General features: G+C 50.5%; 1 protein-coding gene across 3 annotated transcripts in view; it reads right to left on the bottom strand.

Moving 5' to 3' along the window:
• Nucleotides 1-1,907: 1,907 nt before the first annotated feature.
• Nucleotides 1,908-18,864, bottom strand: part of USP48 (ubiquitin specific peptidase 48) — a 30,713-nt gene continuing 13,756 nt past the window's right edge. Inside the window, exons 12-27 of one of the 3 annotated variants that reach the window (XM_075721639.1) lie at nt 17,695-17,895; nt 16,118-16,232; nt 15,839-15,969; nt 14,255-14,326; nt 11,110-11,234; nt 10,829-10,951; nt 8,897-8,958; nt 8,273-8,383; nt 7,515-7,645; nt 7,169-7,275; nt 4,948-5,052; nt 4,370-4,525; nt 4,020-4,145; nt 3,542-3,590; nt 3,260-3,286; nt 1,908-3,155 (exon numbers count right to left, since the gene is read on the bottom strand). In XM_075721639.1, the coding sequence (XP_075577754.1) occupies nt 3,133-3,155; nt 3,260-3,286; nt 3,542-3,590; nt 4,020-4,145; nt 4,370-4,525; nt 4,948-5,052; nt 7,169-7,275; nt 7,515-7,645; nt 8,273-8,383; nt 8,897-8,958; nt 10,829-10,951; nt 11,110-11,234; nt 14,255-14,326; nt 15,839-15,969; nt 16,118-16,232; nt 17,695-17,895 (1,664 nt within the window). In that variant the 3' untranslated portion in view covers nt 1,908-3,132. The remainder of the gene's footprint in view (nt 3,156-3,259; nt 3,287-3,541; nt 3,591-4,019; nt 4,146-4,369; nt 4,526-4,947; nt 5,053-7,168; nt 7,276-7,514; nt 7,646-8,272; nt 8,384-8,896; nt 8,959-10,828; nt 10,952-11,109; nt 11,235-14,254; nt 14,327-15,838; nt 15,970-16,117; nt 16,233-17,694; nt 17,896-18,864) is intronic. The other 2 variants (XM_075721640.1, XM_075721641.1) reach the window with 2 other exon arrangements.

Raw genomic sequence — 18,864 nt, 5'->3', positions numbered from 1 at the left:
CAAAGCCAGGAACCGGCCCCGGGACCCGGCCCCAGCACTGGGGACGGCATCGCCCCCTGCCTGGCCCCCCCGGGTGCCCCCTCGCTCCATCCCCGCAGCCTGGGGTGGCCCCCAAACCCCCCCCGATGCCTGGGGCGCTGCCCCCATGCACCCACCCTCCACCGGTCCCCGGGTGCCCTGCAGCCCCCACCCCCCCGGCACCCAGGGTGCCCCCTGCACCCCTTTCTTGCACCCAGGGTCCCCCCCCAGCACGCAGGGTGCCCCCTGCACCCCTTTCTGGTACCCAGGGTCCCCCCCCCCCAGCACCCAGGGTGCCCCCTGCACCCCTTTCTGGCACCCAGGGTCCCCCCCCCAGCACGCAGGGTGCCCCCTGCACCCCTTTCTGGCACCCAGGGTCCCCCCCCCAGCACCCAGGGTGCCCCCTGCACCCCTTTCTGGTACCCAGGGTCCCCGCCCACCACCCAGGGTGCCCCCCACCCATTTTTCTGGTACCCAGGGTCCCCCCCCCCAGCACCCAGGGTGCCCCCTGCACCCCTTTCTGGCACCCAGGGTCCCCCCCCCCCCCTTTCTGGCACCCAGGGTCCCCCCCCCAGCACCCAGGGTGCCCCCTGCACCCCTTTCTGGCACCCAGGGTCCCCCCCCCCCAGCACCCAGGGTGCCCCCTGCACCCATTTCTGGTACGCAGGGTACTCCCCACGCATCTGTCTGGTACCCAGGGTTCCCCCCCACACCCCTCCCCAGCACCCAAGATCACCCCCCAGCACCCAGGGTGCCCCCCCAATCCCTTCCTGGCACCCAGGGTCCCCTCCCCAGCACCCAGGATCACCCCTTGGCACCCAGGGTGCCCCCCACATCCCTTTCTGGCACCCAGGGTCCCCCATGCACCCCCCCCATTTCCCTCCACCCCCCACCAGCCCCAAGGACTGGGTTAACCCCCCCCCCCCCCCCCCCCCGCCCAGCACCCATTTCCCCGCACCCCGGGGCCCTTTGGGCTGCACCCCCGGCTCCGGGTGCTCGAGGAACGGCTGGCACAGGCTCCCCGCTGCCGGCTGCCAGCGCGGAAGGAGCCGGGCGCTGGCAGGCGGCCGCGGCCATGCAGCCAAGGCTGGCAGGATTCCCGCTCCGGAGAGATCCCGCTCGCTCCCATCCCGACCCCGCAGCCCTGTTTTGGGATGGCGGGGAGGGGGATTTGCAGCGTAATAAACCCCCCCCCCCCCAGTGCCTTCAGGCGAGGCGGTAAAAGACAAGGCGGCCCAGGTGTATGTGCTTTAATAAGGCTTCCACAGCTCAAATGACAATTTTAATCCGATAATGTTTGCAAATAACAGACAGAACGGTAACTGGGCCTTTGATCACATCTTGTACCTGCGTCCTCCGTGAGGTACGGCGATGCCGCGGCCCGGCCGTACGTCACTTCTCGGAAACACCGCCACGGCCCCGGCTAATTCCTTCCGGCTGAGTTTAGAGACTTTAATTTTGCAATGTTAAAACTTAAGGAAGAGATTTTTTTTTTGTAACATTAAAAAAACAAAAGAACCCCAAAATTAACAGCAAATTGAGAAAAAAAAAAAAATACGGAATTTCCAGGAAAATATGTACACAAGCGAGTGCTTCAGTCGGGGAAGAAGAAAACCTCCTGCCCGCTCCCGAAGGACGGAGGGGCTTCGCGTGCCAAATTCCTGCCGACATCTTTACCTTGGGAAAGAATACGCGGGTCCGAATCGCCCCAAACCGCGCCTTTTAGGAGCTCCACGGCCCCAAGCGCCGGCTGCTTCGCCCCGCAGCCCCCGGGGGACAGAGAGGAGGACGTGAAGGGCAGCTGTAATTCTTCCAAAAAAAGATAACGTTTAAAATCAACGCTACCGCGGTCGTCGGGATGGGATATGTGTGCCCCCCCACCCCGCCCTTCTCACAGCCTCAAATTTCTGCAATCCTTTAAAAAATAAAGCTGATGTGGCAGCAACCTGACTCCCCGCATCACATTTTGCCGCGGAAACAAGTTAAAAGGCTGAAAAGGAAAAGGAAACGTCTAACTTTATTACGGAGATACCGCGACAGTGCCCTTTTTTTTTTTTTCTTTTTTCTTTTTTTTTAAAAGTCTGGAAGTGGTATGCGATTTCCTGCTACTAATAGGCAAAGGGGAGAGAGCCTTTCTGGGAGCTACAGATGTAAAAAACCGAATAATTATTAGTGCATTCCTGAAAAACGAGGAGAATAGAGGGGAAAAAATAAAAAAAACCCAAACCAAAACCTCCTCCCATGGGAAACACGTCACCCGCCCGTGCGCCCTTTGCCGTCTCCCCGAGCCACGGGCATGAGCGCTCCTGGCAGTCCCGGACTGGAGGAAAAAGATGTTATCAAAAGTCGTTAAAATACCCCACGTTTCTAAAAAACACAGTTCACAGAGAAAGACCAGGTGGTTACTGAACGATCATCGAACGTTTGGAAGTGAAGGCGAGCGGCTGAGAAGCCGGCGGGGGTGGCGAGGGAGGCGGCCCCCCGTCCCCTCCGCGATGGAAGGCTTTCGGAGGCAGACCACAGCTGACATTTTGGGTTAAATAGATGAAGGTTTGTTTCTTTTTTTTTTTTTTTTTTTTTTTTTAAAGAGCTAGACATTCCTCACAAGTAACAATTTCTTTACTTCCATGCTGTACTGAAAGAGTAATAGTGGATCAAAGACAGGATTATCTGTAAGCAGGTTACGCCTAAAGAGTTACTGGAGAACAGATCAAGATGTTTTTGATCTACTGGATTACAAACCCTTGTCGGACAGACGAGCGCGGTGCAGGAGTTGAGTCGGGGACTACACGAGAATGCCTCCGCCTCCCTCGCCTGTAAACACGACACGCTCTTACTGCTGCTAAACTTTCCAACCTTCCTGTTGCTTTATTAAATATAAAATCGGGAACGTTCTCTTGAAGGCAGGATGTCCTTCAGTGCAATCTGCTTTGACATAAGGCATTTTTTTTTTTTCGGGGTGGGGGGGGCCCAGTCATTTCAGAATGGGTTTCTGCCTTCTGGAAGAGTCAAAGAGTTCAGTCCTGTATCCACCTTTTTTTCTGTTAATGCCCTACCATGTCAAAATCCTCTTCCCTTCTGGTCGCTCCTCTGTTGCCAGCATTTAGAAAACCATCAGTGTCCCAGTAAACCAGTCCCTGAGGAGAAAAGACAACCACCGATAGATGACGACGCTTACGGGGTGAAGTTAGCGTGGGCTTAAATAAAGGGGGGAAGAAAAAAAAAACCAACCCAGACTCACCTTTAAATCCTTCTTCAGGCATACAGACTGGGGATGGAAAGGAAAAGGCATGGCGTTAGAAGTCTCCCGACAGTCATTTCTAAAAGGATCTTTTGTCTGAGCGGTGGCGTACCGCTCCGTCTCCCGTTGACGGTGACAGGAAAGCACCAACGTCTCTTATTTTCTACCTTTGCAACCCAAATCCACCACGGTCCTTGGCCACCAATACTTCTCCCAAAATCACAAGGGCGAGGGCGCCTTCCCCAAACCCCAAACTTTCCAGGGGTCCCCCCCCCGCCTCACCTTGCATAACGTCGTCCATCGCCGCATAATCTGCAATTGGTTCATCAGCCTGGAAAAGAAAGCGGAGCAGGGGATTAACGAGCGAGGAACCTTGTTTGGAAGCACACGGTCCTGCTCTGGAGGGGAGCGGGGAACAGGTCTCTTGCCCAAACACTGTCTGGGAACAAGAGGGGAGGACTTGCTTCCTCATTTAGCCGTATTTTGGGCTGGTACGCACACAGCTCAGCAGCAAAGGCCAGCTAATAAATGCTCTTTAAAAAAAATTAGGGGGGAAGAAAAAAAAAAAAAAAAAAAAAGAGGGTTTTCCTCCTCCAAGAAGCTGCTCCAGGAGGAACCTGTGAAACGAGGCTACCGAGCAGCCACGGCCTAGTGCACGGCAGTTTTCACACCCAGCACATATTTCTCTTTGGTTGTACAAAAATCGGTTCAGTTCTCTGCTTTATTCGACTTTATTTTAGCAGCCGCGCTCTCGCGTTACCTTTAATAAAATGACGGACTCGGGGATGACTCCCAGGCTGCCGAGGGTTGCGGTGTCATCGCTCAGTATCTTCCCGTCGATCGACAAATTCTGGTCGAAGGGAGCAACTGAAAATGCATGCATGATCTGTGCCAACACAATGAGACACGCTGATTTTGTGCGGAGGGAAAAAAAAAAAAACCATACCGCCGAGCTACGCAAAAATACCACGTTTAGAAGAGCAAACGCGCACCTTTCAATGCCACGTGGGATTTTACGCTCTTTCCCCCCATCCCCTCCCAACCGCGCGCTCCTGATTTTGTGTTTTCTTCCTTGAGACGACTCATTCCTTGGAAGGAAAACCACCTTACCTGTATTTTCAGCTCTTTCAGCGTCTGATTAGCGGAAACAAGCAGCGCTTTCTCCCCTCTGACTTTCCGGTGCCGGGTGCTTCGCCTGATGCCCTGCTTTTGGTAAGCGATGTAGCTCTGGTGCGAGATCTTCTGGCGTTTCGCACCACCGTTGGTCTAGAAACGAGAGGCAGAAATCAGGAGCTCAAATTTGGGATTGGTGGAAAATATAACCTCCCCGTACCCCCGGCCTACGTTTCGGGCGAGTCAGTCACACGAGGGAAGGCACGAAGCGTTGAGAAGCCCCTTCGAAAGCGAACCGCTGCATGCAAGCATCAAGAGGACCGAAGGACTTGCCTTGAAACCTCGGTTCCTGCTTCTAATGCTAGCACGGGGCGGATTACCAGCCACGCGCACGAGTCACCATCAATATTTGACCTCTATGGATTCAATTTTAATGGTTACGACCATTAAAATGACAATTTAAGACACCGCTGGTTTCGCCTGCTAGGGGCAAACGGGAGGAGGGCTATCCCAGCATGCTGACTCAAGAGGACGATGCAAAACCCATGGAACCTGGTGGTATTTTTGATCTCTACCTGGTTAAAATCTGGGTCTTGCTCCCCCTCTGGCTTGTTTTCCTCCCTTTCCTCTTCAGCTTCTGAGCTGCTCACGTTCAGCTCTGGAGCAGCGTCCTTCATTACCTGAAGTCATAAAAATCATTCTCCGTAACTAACCCGACAGCATCAACCCAGACTGTCACGTCACGGCAAAACAGCTTGCAGAGACATCCGGGATGCCACCTCGATCCAAGGCGGAGCAGGAATAACCCAGGGATCTGCTCCACGTGCTCTGCAAAGTCTTCTCCACCCCTCCCCAGCTGCAACGAGCCACGGGGGGATTCGACTCAGGAGACCAAGCTTCTCCGTTGAATTGCAGGTGCTTCCTGCGGCTCAGGACCTACCCTCCTCTCTAGGCAAAGGGAACGTCTCCAGGGGCCTGGACTGATTTCTTTCCCATTAGCTGGCTGCTTCTCTGGTTCATCTAAGTGTATTATGAAAGCCCGAACACAGAGGAAGGAATATTATCTGTACTTATCCATCCCTGCAGCAGACCGACAGAGGCACTCAGCACCATTATTTATGGGTCTGGAGGTTGTAAGTAAATGAAATCTAAATAATTTACACAAACATATAAATAAAAAGGCTGTTCAGTTCTGCAGAAGTCACTCCAGGAGGCATGGATCTGCCGGACGTGAATTTACGTCTATGCTTCGGCTGGAGATGGGGTTTGCAGGAGCCCAGGAGACTGGCCCCAGAGCTCGCTTCTCCATCAATATATTTGCAATTAACGGTGCAATCCCAGCTCCCAAACATCCAGCACCAACCGCAGCCTCCCTAGAGCCCTCCGGATTCCAGCACTGCTGCCCTACGCTGATTTTATACAGCCGTGGCTTCCCCTCTTGCAGCATCAGCCGAAGGAGGCACCCGGGGGTGGCAGAGGGGGGAAGAGCAGGGGCGAGGGGATGGGGAACGCTCCCCGACTTTGTAAATCAAAGCCGGCAGAGAAGGAAGCAGCGGCTTCCTCGCTGGCAGTGCTGCTGCGCTGCTGGCGGGCATTATTGCTGCTTCGCATCTCGCCGAGGCCGCCCTGTTAATAAGGGATCTCGCAGGCAAGCTCTCGCCCCCTCTCTCCAACTCCAGCTGCTCGGCAAAGAATAGCTGCCTGTTTTTTGCCAGCCCCACGTGTGAGCACGGTCTAGTCCAGCACCAGAAAAAGAAAAAAAAAAAAAAACAAAAACAAAAAAAACCCCCAACACTCCTCGGCACCAGAGCCAAGATACAGCCTCGAGTCAGGCTGAAAACCTGTAGCTGATGGCTCAAGACTGTGCTGTGTGCTCTACGTCTCGCACCCAAGGCAGAAACCCGTCCAGCCTCTGGCGCCCCGCAGCTCTCCGGGCTCCAGCTCCTCCCTTAACGTTGGCAGGGAGGTGGAAATCAATGAGAAGCAAAAAAAAAACCCCCAAAAACAACACACCAAAAACCCAACCCAAAACCCCCATGCTGCTAAGGTGCAGGGAACATCTTTATCTGAGCTTGCCCACGAGCCTTGGTTTCCCCCTTAAAGCATAAAACAAGCCCTAAGGAGGAGGAGGACTGACTTCAACCAGCTTTCGGGTACCTGAGGCCAATTCTAGACCCGATACCGATCCCTTATGACACCAGTAAAGCAGAGACGTAATTCACAGCTGCGTAGGGGATCCTGAGAACCATCTCAAAGTTCACTGCTATTTCATCAGCATGGAGGCTGAAGAGCTTATTTCTATCCAGGAATGAATGTCACTTGAGCAACCAAGAAAGGAAATGACAAGTCTTGGAGGGGGAGGAGAACAGGTAGAGCCTGATAACACGATTATGAAGACAGAAACGCTCACAACGTTGCCTAAAATAATCAAATCTGGGAACATCCGTGAAGGTACCTGATAACGCAAAGGATTCATTTTGGCAAAAGGAAGCCTCAAAGAGACCAAATTTTCAGAGCAGCTACAGCCAGAATTTTCCCATTTGCTATTTTTGCCAAAGCGACAGCTTCCACGAGCCGCAGAGCTGGGCGCTTTTTGCCCGCAGAGAGCAGCCCTGCCCGCCGCCACCATCACAGGCCACCCGGCATCCCCACCGGCAGGTCCCAACCCCGCGTGGCCGCAGCGGGCCGCAACAGCCGCCTCGCTGCCGTGTTCGGATCGTTATTGGGGTACTCGGTGCCCTTTCCGTTAAGTGAAACGGGGCCAGGATGAGCAAGGACCGAGGTGAGAGCCCGTACCTTTTTATTATCCACCACTTTATGGATGTAGATGGTTGCCTGGGTGTACTCACGCAAGTCCCGCTGCTGTTGGCATAACAGCCCTTCTCTGCACTCTGGACAGAGTTCTGGGGAGGCACAAAGGAAAAAATGCATTAAATTGCTTCAGCTCCTTGGAGATACCTGCCCGATGCCTCTCGCCGCTAATCCGGAGCGGCTCACATAACCAGGGGCATCTGCCAAGCTCTGCGTTTACCACTGATCCCGTTAGATCTGACCCTTTGTCTGAGAAAGGGCAGCGTCCCCAAGGAGTCGGCACCAATTAGCGAAAGATTAGAGCACAGACAGCGGTAAAAGATTCACTCACCGGGCTCGGAGGTGTAAAGTGCGCTCTCCGGGTCCGCCCCGGCAGCTTGTGTTCGGGTGATTTTGATGACGTGATCCACCACGAAGAGTTTTTGAATCCTCTCCCACTCGCTGGGCCATATTAGAGCTATACTGTGCAAAGGAACAAGAACGTGCTTTATGACATGGAAAAGCCAAGCCCTGAGCTCCTGAGCAGCCTCCCCTTTTCTTTTTAGTCTGTTAATGAAAGAAAAGATGCAAAAATCAATCTGTAACTCCAGCTACACTGGAGGGCCTGTACGCCCAAGATAACAGGGAAACAGTAGCGTGTGATTAGTGATGCTGTAATGCTCCAGTCATGCTGGAGGGATGACGGAGGAGAGGAGCGGAAGGCGTGCTACTTTTAGTTGCAGAAGCAACGCTACGGAGCATGAACTTCAGCCCAGCGTCCAGCGCTCCGGGGGCAAGTCTCATGGAAAGCAAATCATAAGGAAGCCGGATGCTTCCACGCCCCGGTCAAATTCAGGGTAGTTTATTGTTAGGAACTAGCCAAGCTGAAGTAAGCTCTCTTTTTTCCTGACCCAGCATCCTTCGACAACTTAGGTCTTGCCTTGCATGAAGGCTAAGGTGGACTTGAAAAGGCGACTGTTGATTTTGTTCGTTCGAGGGAAAGCATTTGCTCCTCGAGTGGCTGCAGCTCAGCGAGCCTCCAGGAACGTTCCCCGAGGCTCGTGAGAGTCGAAGGCACCCGGCAAAGACGCACGAAGAGAAGAAACTCACAGTTTGGAGTCTTCTTTGGTCATGGAAGCATAGGTGAACATGAGGCCCCCGTGGGGGCAGAGAAGAGCGCTGTTTTCTACCGAGGACACAGGGGTGCATCGCGTCGGCCTCCTGCGCGGGCAAAGGAAAGCGGTTTGCAAAGCTTGGTCAGCTTATTTCATAAAAACCACAACTCTGCAGGCAGCCAAGCAGAAATCACAGGTGAGTATTTACAGAAGGCATTCCAACAGGGAATATTAAACTACTACTGACAAGGAAATCAGATCTGCGTTCCCACGTGCTGCAAAATTACTCTCCTGTCAAGCGGAGATTTCCATCTCCTACCAGCCTGTGGAAACGGGATTGAGTGCTGACCTTTGCCTGTAAGATACAGCTCCAGACAGATGAAAAACTAATCAGGTTACTATCTAATCCGACCATCTGGTTAAGACACGGTAAACAAGGAAATTCAGTTTCCTACAATGTATTACAAGTGATATAAGTCCTGTAAAAATCTCAGCTTCCTTGTTTCCACAAAACCGGCAAACCGCAGGTTTCACCGCACCGGGATTCAAAAGCAAAATCAGCAGCTACAGCCCCCCACAAAAAGGAATAAAAAGCACCAAAAACCTCAAGCCAAGTTACCTGACAAATTTCCTCCATTCTTCTACAAAGAACTGCGAAACAATATACAGCTCATCTGTCTCCTGGAGGTGAAAAGAGGGAAGGAAAAAAAAAAAAAAAGGATCTTTTTTAATTAATCCGACAACAGAGAAGCGATGACTGTTCAGCTTTCTCTGCAGCTCTCATTCTCTTCGAGACCTCAGTGTTTTTACCATGACAACTCCATCCCAGTGCGCTGGGAAAGCCAAGTAAAATAATTTGGGATCAAGCACTAAGTACTTACGTTACTAATCTCGTGTTTATTACAAAGTTAATTCAGCTTCGGATGCAATTACCTTTAATTCACAGCAGGAAACGGTCGTTTCCCCTGGAGCAGCTGAGACTCCCCAGCACCGCGTTTTCTCTCGCCGCGTACTCGGGGTCTAAAGCAGAAGCAGCTCCGCACCCCCATGGGTGCGGGGTGAGCCCACCCCAACCCGCCTCATTTGCTTCACCCATCCAAATCCAGAAGTTTCTCCTTTTGGCAGCAGCGCGGATTCAAAACCACAGCCGTGCACCCTCGTGAGGCAGCGGTTTCAGGATAAACCGTTGCTGTCCTGTCACAACTGATTTGCCATGAGATAGCCTGCTCCTGGACGAGAAACCACCTACACCCTAAGCGCTGGGTGACAAAATCATTTCCGTGCTCACCTATCCTCACCACCTTCCCTGACGCAGATTTCAGAGCTCACTCCATCTTTCCGCAGGAAAATTCAGCACACCTGAGGAATATCTGTATTTTTTTAATCTCCCTTCATCTCCTCTAGATTAAACCTCTCCGCTTATTTTTCTTCCCCAAACCGCAACTGTTTTGGATCAGGAAAACCCACAAAGCTCAAGGGAGAGATCCTCAGCTCCTTTTTAATCATGCTCCCTTGGGAAATTCAAAGGGAGTGGAGGACGTAGCCTCACAGGCTGGAGAGACCCTCCCATTTCGAGCTGACCCATGGTGACGGGCTCCAGCTTTCCATCGCCTACTCCAGCTACAAAAGCAGGCCCAACCAGACACTACCCTTAAATACCGCCAGCAGGACCTGGCAGCTCTCCAGCCCAGCACAGAGCGTTTCCCATTTCAACCCTTTTGGGGCTTCCCGGTCCCGAGACGCGGATCTGCGTTGACCTCAATATTTATTCACGGCTGGAGAAGGCACCCAAGAGCGGCAGGCTGCCCTCACACGTAGGAGTGACCGAGGCAGACACCTGCCAAAGCAGCTTGGCAGGATCTAAGAGTCAATCGTTAATCAGCGCCGCGAGACGTCCAGGAGCCAAGGTGTGGAGCCAACAGCTTGTGCCATTTCTTTTCAGCCGCCTCGAAGCCCCAGGAAAAGTCCTGGTGAGCGGCACACTTGTACCGGGGAGAAGCCGGTACGAGAGGTCTTGCATGACCACCGCTCCTATTTGCGGGGCTTCAGCATTTAGGGAAGCTCCCCCCGAGCTCTCGGCATGTAGGAGGATACCGGAGCGCACGCAAATTTTGTCCGGCCAGCAGCAAAAGCCTGGCCTGCAAGGGAAGGCAGATGGAAGGTGGTGGAAAGCCGCCTCCGTCGGCATGGCCGCACCGTTTCGGTCCTTCTAGGGGTGGATGTAAACCACAGCAGCAATATTGTCGCTGCTTATCTAGCTGACTCCGGGCCAGCGACAGCTATGTTGGCACACGAGCCGCATGTATCTTTAGCGGGGCTGTGTGCCAGCACGGCTAATCGGGGGAAATCACACCTCGGCACAACGCACGTGTAAGCTCCGCTAGCGCAGGCTTCCCGGCACAGGCACAGTCTCACTTGGACCGACTGAATGATTATCAAGCAAGTCTCACTCTTGCGGGCGAAATAAAATTTCTTAGGAGAGGGATAAAAGCTAATAAAAACCTCCCCCAAGCCCCGCTACGTTCCCCTCGTCACACACTCCTTCCCATACCTGCGGCCAGCTGCCCAGGCAAGGTCTGCATTTATCATGAAACAGGTTCTGGAGAGAAGTCTTCTGCTCGCTGGCCATCATCTTATGCAGAGCTTCGTTTTCCTCCCCTTCGCGCTCCAAAATCTGCATGGAACAGTTAATTAGACCACAGCTTCACTTCCTAGCTGCTATTAAAAGGTGACATTACTTTCCTCCGCTGCACTGGGTCGTATTAAAAAGAAAACTAGAAATACGACCACGTATTTACAATCAACAGAAGGGTAACATTATTTGGCAAATACCTTGCACTGGGAACAGCACTCTTTGTTATTTGGGAATTCAGGTGCCTTTGGAAAATATTGCTTGAGTTTCTCCCAGGCTTCCTTTGAAACCACTCTCCGATCATTTTCGGATATGCACAGGTCACCTGCAGAGAGAGAGCCGAGAGAAGGGCTTTGCTCTTGACGCACCCGGCGATGTTTTGCAGCCCTAACTAGATTTAAGAGATTACAGGGTATAAACGCGGGGGAAGATATTCATGCGCTTATCAGCCAACACCACGTCAGCAAAAAAGAGCATAACCAATACACAGGGTCACCTTCAACTTCTTTATCACTTCCTTGTTTAGACAGAAAAGAAAAATGACTTAATTCATAAAAATGTCCTTTAGATTCCAAAGCTCGTGAACCCAAGCAGCTGGTCAAATACAAACAGTGGTAAAGAGATGCTCAGAAAAGCAAGGACAAGCCAAAGCGGGCACAGGGCTACTGTCTTCTGATCTTGGCTATCCATGGCTACATTTTTATGGCAACTCCATTTACCAAGCTGCAGACTAACCCCATGAAACAGCAGCCAGGTGCTTTCTGCACCCCTGAAAAACAAAATTACCGCTCTATAACCTCAGATATCCTCACATGCCCTATCCAAGCACCTCAAAATCTGGAAAGGACAGATTTTGCACCCTAGGTCTGCTCTAGGGAATAACTGGGGTGAGAAGATATGAAGCAAGATTTACCACCTGTCCCCCAGACGACTTTCCTGCTGCATTATTTATCCTGATGCTCAAGCAGCTCAAAAAAAACCAAGAACTGTTTAGCGTGAGGCCATTGGCGCTTGTCATTTTAGCGACAGAAGTAGCAGAAAGGTCACGCTCGGGCACTTGGACACCATGTGCGTGCATGACGACACGCGCTCTGGCCAGACAAACAAGGCTTGACAAACTGGAGAAGGCGAGGGCTCGGGGATCCAACCAGCCACCCGCTTGCAGCCTTGCTGATTGCCAAGAGGAAAACAAAACTGCATCTCCCTGCGAGACAGCAGCTGGGAAGTCAAGGCACGAACGCGCTACGCACAGTCGCAGTGAGAAATAAGAGGAACAGTCGTTGCAACACCGAGATGCAAACCGGATTTGGACGCGGCATGGGAATATTCATGCCTCAACGTGGATTTCCCCAGCAAGAGGGAAGCAAAACAGCAACTGTGCAAGTCGCAGCGCTGAGCGGTGCCCGGCAAAGGGCACGACACCTTATTATCTGCTTTTCTATAGCCTGAAGAGCTACAGAAAGAAGACGGGGAGAAAAGGCTCCCTCCTCCCACCCTCCAGTAGCTCTTTAACATTACAAGCAGCTCCTCGGTCCCACGGACCCATCGGCTTTCCTCGCTCCAGCCAAGCCTGGATTTCTCTCAGCCCCGAAGGGAAAAAAATAGCAACGCTCCCCTCCTGCTTTTCCTCTAATAAACAAAGGTCGGGCCGGACTGCGTCGATGCAGCACTCGGCCACTTGTTCTTCATCAAACATGACCAAGTGGCTCAGCTTTACCATATGAGGAGGCAGGACCAGGCTGCTTTCCAGAGCCAGCAAGGATGGGAAAAAAAAGAAGAGCTTGTACAAATAAGTGCCTTGACACCGCATGATTAATGAAAATAGATTAACACGCTGTTGAGTGAAAGAGGTGGAAAAATCAGATCTGGGTGTGCGGGGAACAAGTGCTTTGCCATCTGGAAGAAGATGATCCTGACTGCTGCCGACCCTGCTTCCCCCTCCCACCATCCAGGGACATGTTTTGGGCACGGACATCAAAGAAGTCTTAACTTGGTATCTGGAAAAAATTATTCGCTGGGGTCGGGCAGCTACCGGAGAGCGAGAAACTGCAGCAAAGATGCAAAGGGACTTCTTAAGGGAACGCCTGGATGGCATTTCTGGAAGCCAGCCAGACCTCACAGATAAAGCGCTGGCTTTTCCAGAGCCTACCATGAACGCAGGAACTTCCTCCACGGCAAAATTAAGGCTCTAGGACCGAGACTACAGATTTACTGATACAATCCAGAGGGAAATTGTAAAGGTGAAAAGGTTGTTTTCCATGAGCAATAGGAGGTTAGCTCAAGACGATGAAGTCTGACCTGCCAGCGGCCCACATATTTAATATTAGTCTGATATGACCCAAAGTCACAGATCAAGTAGCGATCTACCAGCATATTTTCAAAGGCCTATTGGCCTATTTATATCATGTCTGGCTACATTAAATGTTTCACCACCACGCTGCATGCTTTTATTTAACAGCAGCAGCCTCACAGCAACAGGAAATACCGTGTTAAAGGCTCTGAAAAACAGCCAACGCTGAAACACTCTGCTTTAAAATGAGGCTTTATCAAGCCACTACTCTACATCCTTGATTAGCCCTGATGACAGGAGGTGTGTTGCTAATTTATGTTTCTTTCTTACTAGGAACAAGATCGAGCATCCCTGGCAGGGAAATTGATGCCTCCAAACAGGAGCTTGCTAGAACAGAGTTATGCCTGGGAGTGACATACAAGCTAAAAAAAAAAAAAAAAAAGTGAGATTTAAACAACAGGGTAGCCAAGGATGTAGCTAACGAACCGTCACTTAGGAAAACAACTAACAGCAGGTCAAAACCTTAGGTAAACAGACACCAAAGCACAGCAGGTTGGTAAATCGATACCCTTAGCAGTCCCAGCTACTCGTGTTTCTGCAGTTGTTAGGTAAGTGCTCCTGTTTTCACATAAACTGAGAGAATAAATGGATACTCTCCGCTCCCACCTGGACTGATTTACACCGCCTATTTTGCTCCTAATACTTTCAGAGCTTCCAAGGGGCTGCAGATCCTTGGTGCTGCCCTCGCTCCACCACGTCGCCTCGTTAGCGAGAGGAAGAGATGCGCCCTTCCGCAGCCCAGCATCTCCCGCAGCATCCAAGCATCTCTGCCTTTGTACCCCTTTCACCGCCTCACAAAACTCAGACTGCAACGTGACTGCGCTCGCAAATAAAAGCTCGAAGTTTGAGTGTTGAGGAACACCAGGGAAAAAGAAAAGCGCATTTCCTCAGTAACTATTCACGCTGGCCTTAGATGGAGCAAAGGCTACAAGGTTAATGCCTTGGGCAGTGGGCAACAACAGATATATTCAGCTCCATCCCCCGTAGAGACTTACCATGTGGGCAAACAATGTCTTCATTAAAATTTAACTCCTCTTCCTCCTCTCTCTTCTCTTCATTTGATTCATCTAATTAAAAAAAACAAAAAAACAAAAAAAAACCCAAGAAGATTGCACAGAGCTCCTCTCCCAAGGAAAAGAAAAATCTTTGGGGGAAAGGAGCACAGTTGCCTTTCAAATTGTGGCAAAACCCTTACCCCAAGGGAAACTTTGGAAGGAAATTTGTTATTCTCAAATGTCTTGGCCTCCGGGCAGGCGGGATTACAGCCTACAGGCCACGTAGGAGTGCTTTGAAGTGCGTGGAGCACAAGCCCTTCCTTTGTGAGATTACAAAGGACGCATTTGTTACGGCTAAAACGCCACAGGGGTTCACTGCTCCCAAAGATCTCCGAGTTTAACCTAAACACAAGTCTAGGTAAGAGCGCAGGGAGCAGAAACCTTCCTGGCAAAACACAAGCCGGCTCTTTGCCTTGAGGACACTGATCTGAAACAGATGCTGCCTGACAAACTAAGGGGGAGCCTGCCAGGGGTTTGACAAGCCCCACATTAATGTATAAATTATAGTTAAGAACCGTAGCTCCGTAGACAGAAGCGCTGGCCACTGAATGGGACCATCGTAAACACAGCAATGTGTTAAGTCAGAGTCCCTAACGACCTGCCTAACGAGCGGGTTGGCTTGCAAGCAACTCAAGTGTACTGCTGGGAGCTGCAACCTGTTGTGAAACCCAGGTCACCATGGAGGAACGAGGGCTGGTAACGCAGCGGAGAAGCAGCCTTTTCTCAGCGAGTGCTGCGGAGGAACGAGGGCTGGTAACGCAGCGGAGAAGCAGCCTTTTCTCAGCGAGTGCTGCGGAGGAACGAGGGCTGGTAACGCTGCGGAGAAGCAGCCTTTTCTCAGCGAGTGCTGCGCCAGCAGCGCCAGCTCAGATGTTATCAGGAGGGCTGGTTCTTGCCTTCAGCAAGCCCCAAATCAATGCCCTTAGCTGATCATCCCCACTTCCATTCAAACAAGCTCCTTGCCCTCACTTAGGAAACAAAAAGCTCAACAAAACACCCAGTTTCCAAAGGCTTAAGGAGCAGAAGGCAAATAAACCCCCCCCCACCTATTCTCACAGACTCATGATACGGGCATAGAGGAGAGTCTGATTCATGATTTTTTTTTTTTTTTTTTCCTAGGCTGTGTTTTGCCAGAGCGGCTTTACCAGCTGCGCTGTTTCATCCACAGACCTTCGCAATAAACATCTTCATCCCTTCCCCAAGGTAATTTCATGTTTCCTCCTCCCCTGTGCTTTCTCATTCAGATAAAAGTGGATGAAAAGATCATGTGTCTGGAGCAGTAATTTTACACAACTTTGTAAAACTACTTATTACCTCATCTTCTTCTCTGGGTACCAAGATCACCCAGCAGTTTTGAAGCTTATCACATAAAAAGCTCCTTAAATGAAGGAGCTTTTTATTTGATTTATTATCCTTCTCTCCCTCCTCATACAAGGGGAGCAAAACAGCTAGAGGAACACCTGACGTGTCTTTTGTTAGGAGGCATCAGTCAGAGCCGGTGGGTCTCGACAGCAGCAGAACTACCTTTGTTTTGTGCGTTCCCATTCATTTTTCCATTACTGTGCTCTGCGTCTTCGTCTTGCTCATTTAATTGCTCCAGGGCCAACTGACGCCAGCTCCGCAAGGATGCCTTTCCAACCCAAAACCCGTCGTTCCTGCAGAGAGAGAACAGCATTGGCAACGCAAAGCGCAAGTTTGTTCTCCTTTGGAGCCCAAACAGTAAAATCTTTAGGAAAAAGTTATTTAAGCACTTCTAAAAAAAAATATCTCTGACAACATTTGAAAGCGTCGGGACTTACATACCCTTTGACTGTTATCTTCAGCAAGTTCGTAACGGTTTTGTAGTCTTCGTTTAACTGGTTTTTCAGTCGCAGGATTCGACACCTTTCTACCACGCAGTCCTTGCAAAGTGCTTTGACTGGGGTGGGGGGGAAGAAGAAACACATTTTATTGCACATGTGGCTGAGCTTCTCGCTGGTTTGAACGAGCTCAGACAGGTATGCACCAACTATCCTGCCTCACAACCGGAGATTTCACATGTAAATGAGGAGATCCCTGGGGTTACTGCCAGATCAGGCCACATTTGAAGCTTAAATAAGCGTAAAACGCTTCAGACGAGGTGCGATCTGTTCCGCTAGCTTCACAGCTCTCCGCTGCTGGTATCAACAGTTTGCAACTCCAGCTGCAAGCCAGGTCACGCCAAGCAACAGAGACAGGAGTCAAAAAGGCACAACAGTTTAGGCATATGCAAGTAAAAAAAAAACCTGGATCATGGGATTTTGCAACCTAAACCCAGGAAAAAAAAACCCCAAACCCTCCTGCAAAGCTACCTGGACCAACAGGAGCGGAACCCCTATGGCTGGGCATATATTTTAATCTGGGAGCAAGAGAGTTGCACCCAGGGAAGCGAGCTGGAGAACACAGTGCATCTGATCCATCCTTCCCAGCCGCACTCAAAGAAAAAACCTGCGGGCGATCTTCCAGTTGACTAATAAATCTTGGCCTGTTTTTTTTTTTTTGGTGTGGGGTTTGGTTTTTTGTTTTTTTTTTTGTTTTTTTTTTTAAACAAAGACTGCCTGCGTCACAGCAGTTTCTGCTGGTTGCATTTCTTCCCTACAACGTCCTAGCAGGAGCTGAGCTAATTTGGTCTCAGTGGGAGTTATTGAGCTCCTTTATAAAAGAAGCTAAGCCTGGGGCTTGGTTAAGGGATACCCAAAGACTGTAGGGGCTGGGCTGACCCCAAAAATCAAAATGCATGACAGATGTGTGCAACACAAGCACATAAGCTAACAGGTACGTGCTTCCCTTGGATGAGGCGGCTCGGAACAGGCTAGAGGTGACAGACAGTAAATGATTTTCTCGGCCCGCACGCAGCCGTGCTGCTCCAGAGCGCGGGCTGCTGGCAAGAGGGAGCACAGATCCGCACGCTCTACAAAACGCTGCCTACGTGGGATCTGTAGGTGCTGCGGGCACGGAAAAATAATTTTCAAGAGTCTGGGGGGGTTGCATGTGCAAGTTTTGTTACTTTCTAGAATCAACTTCATAAAACTGTGCAAGTATTAAGTTTTCTAACCTAAATGCACCATCGCTTTCTCAGAAATACCTCCATGCACCACTCTCCCTAGACAGAACAGAACTCAGGTCTGGAACAGACCTTGCAATCAGACTGACTGTGTTTGTTTGAATGCTAATGTAATTAAGCAATATTAAAAAAAAAATCACCCAGAAATAACAGCACAGCGCAAAAGCTATGCGAAGAAATAAAGTCATGACGATAAAGGATGGCTCAAAATGGGGCTGGGACCGGAACAAGGCTCTAAGCCACGTTCAGCACAGGAGAACGTGAGTTGGCGAGGGCGTTTTCTCGCCCGCCACCTTACCATTCAGCCGGGGCCCTCCTCCGTATCTCCTGTAGAAGAAGTCAGCGACGTACTCCGATATCCTCTTCATAATGGATATTTTATCGGGATGGAGTTTGCCGTGTGAACACAGGCAGGCTGTGTTATCTATAGGTTTCGGAGGAGTAGACTCATCCAGCCATTTCTGCAGCCATTCGAGAGAGATGAAGTCGTACGGGGAACCTGGGAGGGGAAAAACACACAGAGAGAAACAAGCCCGTACGTGTCAGCTAATAATGCACAATACAGCAGATGGTATTTTATAATTATTCTGATATTCAACGGTACTTTTAAACATTAACAGGCTATCGCTGTTTAAATCTCTGCGGTTCAAGTTTTCAAACATCTGATACAACTTCCCTTGTCCAATTCTCATCTCCGTATCGCCGATTTAGAAGACAGGAGCTACGTGAAATTAAGATATGCAAGAACGAGCGGTCATTTCGAATTCAAGCAATCAGTACGAAACAGCCGAGCACTCCAAGTAGGAAAAGGAATGCTTTCAGACTGCTAAACCTTTAGGGGCTTATTGAGGAGTAGTCAAGGAAAGGGGAAGATTTTCCTATCGTCCATCAAGGGACAGATATAATATTTAAATTATGATCATACATTAAAGGCTCTTTCTATAACAGAGCGAGCTGGTCGGGGTAAACTGAAAAATAAAAAGCAACAACAGCAAAGAGACGAGGTCAGTGTTCACCCTGTCCCTTCAGTGCCCAAAATTTCAGTGTTATTCTGGGCTGCTCTTACAATTCTGGGTGAGAAACACTCACACATTTTAGGATTTACAGTGCAAACAGAAACTTGCTCAAATTTTTTAGTGGGAGCGTGATTTTTTTTTTTTTGAAACAGAGCCGCAGGCTCGCCCTTGTTTGCTAAAGGAGAAACACCTTGCACAAAGCCAGGGTTCAGGAGCGGGTCAGCATCTGTACAAGCAGTGAAACAGCTTTGGGCGGAACCCCTGTATCTTGGTACCCAGACCCAGCATTGATTGGGAAATTAGAAGGAGATTAAACCCATTCTGTGCTGGCACGCGGAGGGCAGCTCTGAAACCGAGGGGAAACGTAACCGTTAGTTACATTTATCAAATGAACACAAATCCTTAATGTTTCACACAAAGGAGCAACAGAGAAGCTACAGGAAAATACTTTG

Source organism: Pelecanus crispus, chromosome 15 (genome assembly GCF_030463565.1).
Source record: "Pelecanus crispus isolate bPelCri1 chromosome 15, bPelCri1.pri, whole genome shotgun sequence".
In the NCBI taxonomy this organism is placed as follows: Eukaryota; Metazoa; Chordata; class Aves; order Pelecaniformes; family Pelecanidae; genus Pelecanus; species Pelecanus crispus.
Note: the sequence above shows the minus strand (reverse complement) of the source record. Positions and strands in the feature narration are given on the sequence as shown.